Genomic DNA, 15,167 nt, shown 5'->3' on the forward strand with positions numbered 1-15,167 from the left:
GTTTCCGCTGAAAAACGGTTTCAAGGGGTCTAAGCCCCTCATGAAATATTTCCAAAAAAGCTCGAAATCTCCAAAAGAACATGAGTAATTTGCAGAAAAAGGCGTATAGACATACTAGGTACAAAATTAAGGATTATGGTTTTTTCCTTCAGTGTGAGAAAATGGTTGCAGTGGGAGCAACGGCCCACATTTAAATATATCCAAAATAATGACAAAGGCCAGAATCGACAAAAGGGCACACGCTACTCCAAGGAAACTACACATGTAGATACTAGACTTAAAAGTAAGAAATACGTATTTTTCGTTTCTGCAAAAAAAAAAAAAAAAAAAAAAAAACGGTTTGAAAGGGCTTAATCCCCTTCCAAAATGGTTTCGAAAACGCTTGAAATCTCCAAAAGGACACGAATAAGTTTGCAGAAAAAGGCGTATACACATTCTAGATTGAAAATTAAGGAATACGTTTTTTTTCTTTTGAACAAGAAAAGGGTTGCAGAAGGAGCAACGACCCCCATTCAAATATCTCCAAAAAATATTGACAAAGACCAAAATCGACAAAAGGTCACAAGCGATTCCGAGGAAACTACGCATGCAGATACTAGACTTAAAAGTAAGAAATACATGTTTTTCTTTTCTTCGGAAAAACTGTTTGAAATGCATTAAGCCCCTTCCGAAATATTTTCTAAAAAGCTCTAAATCTTCTAAACGGCACAAAAAATTGTAGAAATTTCCAGCATGTATTTCACATACCCAACATATATTTCTGTGACCCGTATATCTTTGTATTACAAGCCAATGTATATGTTCCACTCATGGAGACACTACACTTAAAAGAAATAACTTCTGAACCGACATACGAATATCTTATGTCTCACAGATAGGAAGCTGTTAAAGTGTCATTTACTGAACAAACAATGAGAAAGATATGTATTCTGAAGAACAATTTGAAAGGTTCAGTACATATAATTGGGCAGCAGAAGATATCAAACTGTATTATGAAATATCTATAATGTTATCTTACATTAGCAAGCCTACGAAGTGGCCATGCTTATCGCTGCATATGATAAGTTCGAGCAATAGTAACTTTATCTGTGTGTGCAAAACATATGACCGATAATTTGCAAAGCGATGTGCAATTATACTTGCCTGGCAATTGGCTTGTGTAACAACTTGTTTACCTGTGATAATGATACATGAATGCCACAAAAGAACACTTCAAGATAATGAGCCGAAGGTGCAAAGTGAGATATCAATATCTAACATGCACAGGGGGCCAGTTAAATTCTTAAGGTACAAAATCCGTGAGAGGCATCTCAACTAACGCCCTCTCCAAGATTAATTACGACTCGTAGTAGCTAGAGCAGCAGCATAAAGTTGCCTCCAACTGCTTAAAGCAAAAATCGGAAAGCTGGTTGATGTGTAGAAGTGGGACGAAATGCTGGCTGTCGAAATGACAAAAGGGAGTCTTTGGATACTTGTACTCATAATACTTCTTGCTTGTATGATACACACCTATACACATTATATGATAATTATACACATTCACTTGAAAAAATATACAGATTGGAGAGGCGCCGATCAGTAGATATAAGTCGGGGAACTTAGTTAATCTTATAATGAACTCAAATGAGGGATTATATAAACAAGTTAACCACTTCAAATGACTGCACATATCCGCGTATCAAATAATATACGTATGGATTATGTGGTATATGTAGTAGGTTATTTTTTAAGTAACTCAAAGCTTTGCGCTGAGTTTTGAAATTATTAACAGTAATCCGACCTGTATATCAATTAAAAGTATGGATGGATCATTTGGGAGAAAGAACCCAACCCCGAATGAAAATTTTATTGGTCTAACAGTGTGTGAGCTCCTAGGTTCCAACGCCACTGATCGATACGTAATATTACTTCGAAAGAAGGAATTGTTGATTTCAATATTCGCTAAATAATTCTTGAAAATGCTAACTATTGGTAAATTATTTGTAAATATTAAAAATGCAAAATTCGATGTAACTCAAACTTATTCGTATTAACGTATGTCCCGTTAGGTTGTAAATATAACTGAGGTTTGTACCTAAGTATAATATTTGTGAAAATTTACACACTGAGACAGAAAGAGAAAAGGGGATAATATTGTGCCAATAAACAACAATATACAATCACGAAATTAATGGATATAAGCAAATATAGAACCATTGACAGAAATAATTCTGCATATCGTTTTTTTTTCTTTTCATTTCTCTTGCTTTATTTTCAGGGTCACTGAATTTCTCCACTAGAATCTTTCAGTCCATATTCTCTCCATCTTTCATTTAGCAGCATCCAACTGGAGCTCAGCCTTGTAAATTAAACATTTTAAAAAATTGTAAAGGGGAGGTTGAGAATCGCACCCGAACTGCGGGATTTGAAAACCACAACATTAACCACTCATCTAGAGCGTTACTTATTTTAGGTTGCCTAAATAAAGAGCCTTTTCAGTTCGTTCAAAACAGTTGCTTGTTAATAGTCAAGTTAATTGGCAAGAAACAGGAATATGTAATTGAGGGCTCCAAGGTTATTCACTAAATTATCAACATTACAGATTTTTTTAAAAAAACAAAATTCAAACCTTCTTTATTGTGAATCAAATACAGCGCGTTTATTATATTCGTACAGAAAAAAGTAAGCGATGTGACCGGGAATCGAACCAGAGACCCCTGGAGCAACAGAAGACAACTATTTTACTCACCAAATTTTCAACTGAAGCACTAAGTATTCAAAAACGATACACAGGGTAGATCATCTTGCTTCTCTAGAAATGATATAAACATTCATTGCTTTTCGGATTGGAAAAGGATTTTTAAATAAACATGAAAATCAACAAAATGCCGATGCTACCTTACAAAAAAGGAGTGAAATCCCATTAAAAACAGTGGACCTGTCAAAACGCTAGGCAGCGAACGCAACGAAAGTACTGAAATCAAATACACGTAAGTTGGCCAAGTGCTTTTGTTCTTTTGTGATGTGAAGTCATAACACTTGGCAAACCGCAGATGAGGTAGTTGAAACTGCACTTTCCAAATAACGTAATTTCACTTTTATAGGCTATCCTTTAAGGTACTTGGCTTACTTTGTGAGAGGTTCACCCTTTTCAATGTGTTTTACGAGGAGAGTTCAAATTACGTATTTAATTAACCTTTTTAAGGCATCATGGCCTATGCGTTGAAGGATCTATACAGTACCATATTTCACATAAGTAGAAATATATCCCCAGGTTAAGGGTTTGCGTATCCAGATTTATAACTATGAAAACATTTACGACCACTCCAACTACAATCACTTTAAGGATTAAAACTGTTTTCTATAAGTTATTAGGACATAAAATCTAATGTGCTTTATTCGGAAAATAGTTTTGTACATTGCTAGGCCTCTTACCTCGCGAGTCCTAAAATGGTGGAAAAACTGTGCAAAAAACACGTTTGTTTTCAGTTTTATTTCTTTTTGGACAATATTGCCATCACTTTTAGGCCCTGATAAAAATGTATGTTCTACCTAAGGGTATATATTTTTTTAACCAAACAATCAGCGACGTGTCCTCCCCAACTTTTTTCCTACAATTTCTTGATATTTTCAACATGCAAAAACATATAGAAAATATGCATTGATGGTTTTGTAAAAAGAATGGCATATTTACAGTGAAACTTTCAAAATTTTCAACCACCTCCACCAAACTTTTTAAAAAATATTCAATTTTGTGCATGTGTGATACGATAAATCTGTAAGGGGAAGGGGTAGGAGTCAAATTTTTTTGAGGTAGTTTCAGGGTGGGTCAATAACGACCCAATTTGGATCAAAGGCCGTTTTCACTATATTACTAGGAAAGACCCTTTACCATTCTCAAGTTTGATTGTACCATTTTTAATGAAAAACTTTAACGCACCCCCAAATAATCTCATAGTAGAAATCTGATGGCCTTAACATCTCATACGTAGTGCTTACCTTGTAAAACCACAAATTTCACCACAGAAAAAAATGTATGTACAATACTGCAATCGAGTTTTCGAACTTCTTGCATAAAGACATTCCGTTAATTCTGATATTATTCCAATATTGACACATCAAACAGCGTTATCAAGTGTGTGATACGATTGGGTTACTCTCATATGCAGGACATAGAACATATTCTCTAGCTTTTAGGACACAACAACACTTTTCATAGTGTTCAAAGTCATCTACATATGCTAGAATATATTCCAGTAATCATTTTCTCCGTGCAACGACTTGCACACACAAGCGTTGCCAGTTGCTAGATGTTACTAGAGTTCTTATTTCGTGGATATAATTATTACAACAACTACTACTACCATTACTACTACTACCACTACTACTACTACTACTACTACTACTACTACTACTACTACTACTACTACTACTAATAATAATAATAATAATAATAATAATAATAATGAGAATATGTTCTGGACTTACAACTAGGATTGTCAGATTCTTCAGAGAGAAAAGAGAAAATTTACAAGTTTTAGCACACAGATATAGCAAAATGCATACTTTTTCATCAGGGCCGTACTAGCCAGGCGGGAAATCGGGAAATTTCCCGGTGGGCCCTCAACGGTAATTTTTTTATTTTAGTGGGCGCTCAGCTTCGTATCGTAAGTAGCGGTATATGAACAAAAAGGCACACATCACGCACTCCTCGCATACATGAGTAAGGGAACGATGGACGATAACACTTTGAGTACAGGTAATACAGTCACCTAATCCCAGACCAGCGTTGCCAGTCCATGATGTTGCGAAAACTGCCTTTCACGTTTATCGTAATACAACCGCTGAAAGGTTCCTGATTAACCACTCTACTTTAAAATTTGCTAAAGCTAAATTGAAATCTCAAATGATACCATAACTTGAAATTAAATAATAATTTATACTTTACAGCACCGTTATTTTTCGTATAGAAAATATACAGGGCTGAATTAAGACCACTGGGGACCCTGGAGCGGGATATACAAGGGAGCCTCACCGAAACTTTATAATGGGCGTTCTCTGAACCTGTTCAAAAGGGTCCATGAATTATATAGGAGTGACTCATATCATGTCTTTTTATTATCTTTTATGGTGAAAACGTTTTCAGTAATTTTTAGAATTTTACCCCCCTCCTGGTCACAGTCAATCAGAACCGTAGCTAGAGATTTCGGCGCCCGGGACGACGTAGAATTCGGCGCTTTCCTTCCCTACATTCACTTCACCAAACTTTTACTTTATACATATAAGAGAAGCAGCTTTTGTCGTTATGTTACGATAAATTTATATCAAGCTGCTAGGATAGACCATTGCAACAGCCAAAAGCTATTATTATATTCTTTGACAAATAAGACCACTTTTAAGAGGCTTATATTAGTATTGTTAAAGTTCACAAAACTACCTTTGGTTGTATAGAAATCAAATTTGAAAACGGTTATAGAAATTTACAACTACTTACAATGATTCATACTATCGGTAATAAGTGAAACTTCAATGCATTAGAAACTATGTGATTTTAAAATGTTCGAAATGGATGAAAGCATTAATTTCCAGTCATAATTGTAAACTTTTGAAATTTTATTCTGCATGTGACTACAGAAAATCAATTTTTATTTCGATTGTTTTGCGGCAAAAAAATATTTTGTGAAATGTAACGGAAATCAGAAGAAGCTTTCTTTGCGAATTCATCAATATTGATCGACGAAGATGAAGAATATGTTTAATGTTTCTCTTTAAAATCCAAAATATAGTTTGGCTACTACAGATGTTTGAAATTATAGTAATTACTTAATTTCTTAAGAAATGAAAGTTCTGAAATTAAGGCTACTTATTATTAATTAACATATTGAAAATACACTAACACTGTACACATATATATGTTTATATATATATATATAAACATATATATATATATATATATATATATATATATAAGTTTATCTATCTATCTATCTATCTATCTATCTATCTATATATATATATATATATATATATATATATATATATATATAATGTGTGTATATGATTGTATGTATGTAGATAGATAAATATATCACACAACTAGATTCGTATTCACAAAAAATATTCTGGCGGTACAAGTAAATGATGGTGAAATCATCGCAATAAATTCCTTCACATTAGAAGCGTTTCATATGTCAATGGAGTAAAAAAAAGCACCAGTAGTGATCAGTCATTGCAAAGACGAAATTCGTTGGGTTACGTCTTGTTCTCTTAAGCCCCTACTCTACAACTGCTTCAAGTTGGAAAGTGTTACTATTTCCTTTGTTTATCTTCATTTTTAATATGCTCGCTCAAACAACAGTTTGCAGCCTTCTATATCACATCGTCATTAACAAATCATATATAATAACTTTCTTTAAGTAATAAGTAAAAGATTATTGAGACTTATAGAAACGTTTGGGGTGCTAGCGAAGCGAGGAAGAATTTTCTTTAATCTATTCTTTTGCTTTCCCACAACAATATTAATTCAATGGGGCGTCAATACTTTTTCGGGGCGACGCGTCGTTTATTCATTTCCATCACCTTTTCTTTCTTGTTCGTTCGGCACCCTCATGCTATCAGTGCCCAGGGCAAGAGCTTCACTCGCTCCCTCTCCCTAGCTACGGTTCTGCTGTTAATACAGGAGAATGGAGAAGTGCTGCATTTGTATAAATTATAAATTAATTCTGATGCTTCATATATGTATTTGTATATGCACCAGGGGCGCCTATGAAAAGTTTATGGCACAAGTGCAGCATTTTTATTTGGGAGACATATGAGGTAATCGAGCTTGTGCCATAAACTTTTGTGTAAATGATTGTACAGTTGCAAGACAAGAATGGAGGTTTGGGCATTACGTCAGATCAGTCAGTGTATTGAAGAAATTACTACCTTGTAAAAAGTTTTAGATTTGCATTTTAAGACTTTTCAGCATACTTGATCTGAGTGACACTCCCGGACTCCTTTTATTGTCGAGGGAGAGGACAGTACGTACATGTAAGTGGGCCCCCTAGAAAGTACTTTACCAGTGGGCCCCTGGGTTGCAGTACGACCCTGGATTTCAAATAATGTAGAAGAATATTAATTAAAAATGAGTAGTTTCATTAAAAATAGTTGCAACATACAAAACAACAATACACTACATATTAAAATTGCCGGTGGTAACTCATGTGATTCCGATTACACTTTAATAGGTAGGTTGTCTCATCATAGAGAAGTCTTATTGCTGAATAAGACACTAAACTCAATTCCAATTAAACAAGTATATTATATAAATTTTTTTCCATTCTTATTGAATTTTAATAAAAAAACTTTGCATCTCCCAACAGTCTTTTTTTTACACGTTCAAGTAATGAGCTGCTTAAAATAAATTATTCTCAAACATAGGTTGGAGTGCCAGTTATACAGGAAACATAAACGCTTCCTGTAGCGTTTCTCAATGAATATTAAGTTTCAACGTTGGGCTGCATTGTTAAATTTATGTGTAAAATCAATTCCTCTAATTACTTAGAAAACATGCACTAATTTATTAAAAATATTCTGAAATTGTTCAGGACTATATTTTTTGTTTGTAAGAAAACAAAGAAATTGTTTTGTATGTAAAGTGAAAAGTATAATGTAAGATGTGCCAGGAAAATGAAAATCTTGCAGAGAAAATGTAAGATTGGTACCGTTAGATTCAACTGTTTTAAGGATGGTAAAGTAGCTATTGTTATATTATTAGGTGGGTTAAAAGAATGTAGAGAATTATCTGCTTAGAGCGGAAGACAAATGAGAGGCTGTAATAAATAGTGGGAAAGAAAATAATGTTAGATATAATTGAAACGAGGAAGAGACTTGTGATATTGGCTAAGAAGAAACTGTATCACGAAGGACGTGGTAGAGATAAGGATTCAGAAACGAAAAGAAGGGGGTGAGGGGGGCTAGGAATGGTAGACGATACCAAAACCAAAATATCGTAAATGATGACGAAGAGGTTAGTTGAAAACCATGAACCATAGAAATTTCTTAGTTGTGCAAGTGGCCTGACAATAATGGCAGAATAGCTATGATGATTATTATTTGGTCTGATATTGAATTCTATCAGTTCTGAAAGCTACAATTACAAAATTAGGCATACCGAATTGTCTTCCTAATTGTCTTCCTAATAGTTTAATAAAACTCAAAGAATTAGCCTCCATCTCCTTTAGCCTAATCGTGGGACTTAAAACTCAAAAATTTCATTTCATTTCAAAGAATTAGCCAGTTACTGATTTTGAATACATTGAATAAATATCAAACGAATAAATGATTTTCGGAACTTTGAATACTTTTAACTGAACTTGCTTTCACAAGGAAGCTTGTATTCAACTATTGCCTTTCTCATTTCTGTATTATTTATTATGTTCCTATCATGAGGCGCAGTTGCGCCGGATTCTGTTCCAGTCCAATTATTCTAAATATCATTATTGTTATTAGCTTAAGTGAATGTTATTACCAATCCTCTTTTCCACATTATTCCTCTATAATCACATAGAAAGTCAGGTATCAGACTTAATGGAAATAGAACAGTAAAATTATTTTTCGATCCTAGTATTTCATGTGTTTGGAAACCGGCTTGTTTTAAATATGAAACTTCACGTTTAGAAATTTTTGAAGTTTTAATTACAGTTGAAATTCTTACTGGAAATTCAATTTTTTTCATAACAGCTTCACCCTTCGTAATTCCTATTTCTGAGAAAAAGAATAGAAAGACATGATGTATAAGTTTAACATATCATTTCCATCGTATATTCCTCCGGCCTGTAAACATACAACTTCAAATTTTATATAAAAATCTGTGTTGTGAGAATGGACAATACATTCGTAATTCTACGCATATTATAAGCTATGTCTTTATTATGCATATTCAAATTTTTAAATGTTCATTCAGAATATTTTCAATCGTATACATCTATTCTAAACACAACATTTTATTGTAAAACCGCACTTGTAGTTGCTCCATCGAAATTAATAAAAATTATCATCCTCATCTATTATTTTATTTGAGTTTCATTAATCTTATTTTCTATTACAGGAAAACAAAAAAAATTAAAAATTTGTATACGTGCTTAATCTCTGCATCTGTGTAAATTGTTGTACCTTGTCTAGCCACAAATACTGTTACAGAACTACCAGACGCTGCAACGCTGTTGTAAGTAGAAAGAACAAACCTGGTGGTGGAAAGTGTGATCATTCATTGAGAGTGCTGCTGTAGAAAGGGATACAGGTAACCCATATTGGCAGGATGAAATGGGTGATTATGAAAATAGGATAACAGTAATAGCGCTACACAAAGTTGGAAAAACAGCGAGCGAGTGAAATTTTTATCAGTTTCATGTTTGTGTACCACATCATTCAGCGGTTCCTTAATACTGGTTCTATTCAGGATCGTCCAAGATCTAGCCGACCACAAAGTGCAAGGACTCCAGACGCTGCGAAACAAGTGGCATGTATGGCACTATGAGGAGAAATCCCTACAGTAAGGCCCGCGAGATGAACATCTCCAAGCGAACTATGTCCAGGCTACTGAGAAGCGACCTTGGTATTCGAGCGTACCGACAGTCACGGAACAATTTCTGACTCCTCGTCTGATGAAGCAAAGGAATCGTAAAAGTAGGCGCCTGCTTCAGCGATACAAGCAAAATCGCACAGACAAGTTTTGTTTACCGATGAGAAGTTGTTGACTATCGAAGAGTGTTTCAATCGCCAAACTAATAAAATGTATGTACCATCAGCTCAGGAAGCCAGAGAGAAAGTTCCGAAAATCTAGAGAGCCCATCGTCCCGCGTCCGAATGGTGTGGTGGAGAGTATAGTATGCTGACGCAACATGTCTTCATTTTTGTGAGAAAGGAGTGAAAACTAGTGCCCGGGTGTACCAAAACACTGTGGTTGAGCCTATAGTAAAGGATTTGACTACCGCCCGCTTCAGAACACCCACATGGACTTTTCAGCAAGACTCAACTTATGCCCACAAGGCAAAATCAACCCAGAAGTGGCTGGACCACAATGTACCTGACTTCATGTCCACTGAGGTCTGGCCCTCTAACAGCCCTAGCCTTATCCTGCACTACAAACTGTGGACGGTGATTGAGGATATTGCCTGCAAGAAGCGTCATCCTACAGTTGCTAGTTTGAAGCACTCTTACTGGCTGTAGTGGCATCAATTTCCCTGAAGACAGTGTGTGCTGCCATAGGCGAGTGGCCCGCCAAGCTGCGAGCCTGTGTGCGTAATAACGATGGACATTTTGAAATACGATTGGCCCAAATTATTGTCAGACCACCTATCCTTCAGATACTACAAGCATATTAAATTTCATTTTCTCTTATTGCTGATGTTGAGATATTGTTTTGGGAGAAAGGGGAGTATTTATGGCTAGAATGACTGACGTTTCACTGTGCACGTAATCGCTACTTTCAACAAACATTCCATCGGCCACATTACTGTGAATATTTAATATGTTGAAAGAGTAAAGTCTCAGTAGCTTATCTCCAATATGTAATTTATTCTTTTCTAAAACTTTTTAATGCTCAAAACCAAGAACATATTATTATATCTCCAATGTCTGTTTTTGTTACTCTTTTTCTTAAATGATTTTCTCACAGGATTATGTTTATTGATTGAGATTCTAAATAATTGTTGAGATCTTTCGCTCTGTATGGCCCTAGTAATAGTGCAATAGATAATAGTGGACAATACACTCCAGGGGCAAAATCTGAGATGGCACTACTGAATTCAGTTCTTATTTTCATTGCACACTTATTTTGTACTACAAAACAAGTGTCACAATTGTAGGAAAGGATGAGATTATACATGCTATTCCTACATACACAAGAACTAATACTGTATCAAATTATGTCACAGACTGCAAAAACTTCATTGATTAAAAATATTCATTACAAATCTCACAAGCTGCAACCAAAACTATAATTTAGCACTACTAAGAGACCATGCAATATCAATATAATCGATTGTGTTGATGTTTGAGTTTAACATCCCGTTCATCAGTGATGCTATATGAGACGTGGACGTGCTGATTAACGTGGAATCCGAACCACTTGAGCTCCCGCCGGAAATCAAACCCGGGTCTCCCGCACCAAAGGTACGTACGTTAACCGCTTAGATGAATAAACTTATAACCATTATTATTATTATTATTATTATTATTATTATTAGCAATAATAATAATAATAATAATAATAATAATAATAATAATAATAATAATAATAATGATCATTGTGGGTATGAAAGAAGATGTAAACATTTTGTTAGTATATATAGCTAAACTCTATTAACATTTATTTCATCAATTGTTCGCATCAACAATATTGACTTGTCAGTTGCAAGTTCACCTCAACGAATGATGTTACACTTGTATTCCTGTTGTACTTGAGATCCAGTCTAAGTAATGAGTGAGGCGCATATAACCTTGAGGTGCTTCTGGAGCACAGTTTCCATCATACCACGAGTAAACTCCAATCTGAACATATCGACCTCCTTCATTCACTAGGAGAGGACCGCCACTGTCTCCCTGAAAACATGTACAATAGTGTTAATTATAAAATTGCATAAATTGATGGAATTTCAAATTAATGAAATTTGCACATTAATTATTACTGAAATATGTACAAACAACACTTTATCAAAAAGTGTATTTCTTGCATGAATGGCTGCCTTATGCTCTTCTTGATATGGACGACTATATAAAAATCCACAGAATTAAAGAAAAACATACTAATAGTTCCCCTAAAAAGCACTAACTGTGATATTTTCTTTTCTTCATTAAGCTGAATTTTTTAATGCAATTAAGTATAATATTTTTATAATGCTTATAACATCATCAATTACGAACAGGTAGTTTTTTTTAATAATAAAGTTAAATCGTGAATATTTTAAAGCAGTATTTTATTTAATATAATAAATTATTTTAAAATGCACAAAAATATTCTATAAAATTAATAAATAATAATGTTTGAATTATTTTATTTATCTGGAACAATGTGGGTATTTGTAGTGTTTTATACTCCCAAAAATTAGAATAGATTAAGTGACAACCTAAGACAAAATAATGCAAAATTTAAAAATATGAAATATGATTCTCTTAAACTAATATAATTATTATTTCTTCCGGTAAAGGTTACGTTGTATTTTCAGCATTAAAGTAAGTAATAATGCAAAATTTAAAAATATGAAATATGATTTTCTTAAACTATTATAATTATTATTTCTTCCGGTAAAGGTTACGTTGTATTTTCAGCACTGAAATAAGTATCCACTGTACAGGATAAATCATCTACCTTGATATGTCTTTTGAACGTTTAAACTAATGAAAAAACGGTAGAATTTAGTACAATCTAGTGTTGAAGAAGGACATTGAGGAAAATATTATTAATTTTATTTTACATAAGGAGTTTTATTGTTTTTTATTTATGGTTTTACATAATGCAGATATTATGAAACACATAGTTTAAAGTTTTTTGGGGTCTCCAATCAAGAGACAAAATATCTTCTACAATACTTGAGTGCTATCACGGAAAATCCTAACACACAAAATATATCACCACCAGAAGAAAGGAGTACAGAAGGGTGCATCAATTATCATAAGAGACCGGATGATTCTAGATGTGGACATGGAGAATTAAGAACATTGTTGGAATTGGTATGATAAATGTTGTACAAAGTGGTTGAAGAAGCGATTAAAAGACGTAAGTAACGATGTTATTAAAGCCGAAATGGTATTCTGAACAACAAAATTAGAGAGAGGTAATTTTGCAAGAGCTTCCCTACAGAGAGAAATTTTCCAGTTATTTTCTCTTCTAATCTAAACAAGAGGAAAATCAACAAACATTATATGTACTGAGTTGATCTAAGTATATTATCTATTGGATTAAATGTGTACTGAAATATCCTGCTTAGATGTTTGTTTAGACGTTTATAACTTACAATTCTAATAAACACTTTATGACATTGGAATATTGTGCAATATTTAATAGTTACTACACACAAGATATAAAAATATACAGTAGAACTATCGGCTCCGAAATATTTTTGGGCACGTTTTTTAGTATACTATTCTTTTTTCTAAGTCTTTGTTAGTATTAATTTAGAATCTGGTAGTGCAAATAGTGATAGAGGGTTTTCTTCAAGTTCAAAAATTTCCAATTGAACTTCAAGTCACGTACACTGGTGTGGAAAAACAACGTATGTTTGAGTTATCCAGGTATTTTCTCCTTAGTTTCATTGCATTTAATGTATATTCCAAAAACAGATGACGTAGTAATACAACTCTATTTACCTACTACTATTAAGAGTGCCCAATATATCTAAACCTGAGAGTAAGAATCCGTAGTAATGATTTTTATCTATCAGCGAAGCTTTGTGCGGTATATTATTGCAAGTAACGAACAATGTTTTATATTTCCTGGATGAGTGTCTCTGGCGGAGAGGACAGGGGGTTGTGTCTCTTGAATATATCGCGTAGACAAATTGAAATATAAGAAGTGCAAATGAATCTAATTTCTGTTGTTAATTAACAGTTGTCTAGATGAGAAGCTGGATGAAAGTTGGTGTATTTTAAATGAATTTAGACCTCCGTTCTCCCATTCTCGTGCATTGAAATGAATCTGCTTTTCTTTCGCATTGGAACGATATATGCACTCAAAGCAAAAACACGTATTTTCTGTTTTCATTTCTTCTTTCTTCTTGCTCCTTACCACCCTTTTCGCTTATTTCTGCAACACGTTTTAACAATGTTGTATACATGATTGGTCCATTTCTGAATGTTCTGCTTTGTTCGCATGGGTGCGTTCTACTTCATGGCCTTGAGTCGACTATGGGTAATATTTCGTACATTTAACCTTTCCCAATCTCTTCTCGTTCTCGCTATATTCCACATAATATTATTTTGACCCCACTTTTATGCCCTATTTGACCCTTCCACAGTGCTTGTTGGCCGATATAAAAAATACGTGTCGCTTCTTTTCCGATGTTCTGTATGTCTGTGCAATTTTATCAAATTCGGAGTGTTATGCTTTTGTACTCTGCCTTTTTAGTATCTTTAAAACATTGATTTCTGAGGTAGCTAAGAATACAGTATATACTATTATTACGTAACAACCGACAACATATTATGTATTTGTTGCATTTGTTCTTATTTATTAGTACTCAATTCTTATCAGCCTTCGTCCATTTCATTTTGAACGTCTTGGCACTAAGAGTTCGGTTAAACTTTAGAGAATAATTTTAAAGTACGAGAAAATGTAAGAAATTATACACCTAGGTATAGAAAAGAAAAGAAATCGTTCAAGTAATTTTAGTGGACTATATGATTGCTTTTTTGAAGTAATATATTCCCCTACACATGGTTTAGGAGAAAGAAATACAAATGTTGGCAGATTTTGTAAGTTTTTACAGACAATGCTCATTGAAAATAGAAGATACAATTAACTAACTAACCTTATGGTCCATGAATCCCGGAAATAGATTAACCAAAGCAAGAGGAAAAGGTTGTAGCTAAACGCTTTTGTGTTATGAGTAGATATAATAAAATATTATAAATATGTTCCCAACTGATTTAAAGAAAGGAATGTTCTTTCTGGAATGATAATTTCTGTTGTGTTATTTTTGTACTAGTAAAGTGAAAAAAGAAAGAGAAACGAGATCAAAAGGTATGCTACAGAAGTAAGATACAAAAAATTAAAGTAGAGAACAAATGCTAATTTGTTCGGAAGAAGTATAGAAGTATTTATGTTGAGAACTTAACAGAAACAGGAACTAATTTGTGGTGGGCACATTTTCAAATCTACCAGAGTCAGTCAGGAATCGAGGCGATATCATGAAGGGAGCAAAGCTAAACGAAATTCACAGTAAGCATTAATACTAAAAAATAGTGCAAAAAATGAAAAAAGATGTTTGCTAGGGACATTACTAGAAAAACAATAAACTCCTGACGTCTGTTGCAGAAATACCTTGCGGCAGGTTAAGAAGAATTTGTGATTAGTATAAAAATGAATTTGATGGAAAAGAGTAGAAGTAATAGTGGAAGGGTTGGTTTGGCACATAACACTGCTCAACAAGAAATTGTTTATCTTAATGTTTTTACATTTACCAAATGATTTTGACGTGCTAATTACG

At 33.8% G+C, this 15,167-nt stretch overlaps 1 protein-coding gene across 1 annotated transcript in view; it reads right to left on the minus strand.

Annotated features, from left to right (window-relative positions):
* Positions 1-11,297: 11,297 nt before the first annotated feature.
* The window catches only part of LOC145678637 (epithelial serine protease-like), a 51,249-nt gene continuing 47,379 nt past the window's right edge, over positions 11,298-15,167 (minus strand). Inside the window, exon 8 of the mRNA XM_081749004.1 lies at positions 11,298-11,565. Coding sequence (XP_081605130.1) covers positions 11,401-11,565 — 165 coding nt within the window. The 3' untranslated portion in view covers positions 11,298-11,400. The remainder of the gene's footprint in view (positions 11,566-15,167) is intronic.

The sequence above is a fragment of the Thermobia domestica genome, chromosome 2, assembly GCF_964235325.1.
Source record: "Thermobia domestica chromosome 2, izTheDome1.hap1.1, whole genome shotgun sequence".
Taxonomy (NCBI): domain Eukaryota; kingdom Metazoa; phylum Arthropoda; class Insecta; order Zygentoma; family Lepismatidae; genus Thermobia; species Thermobia domestica.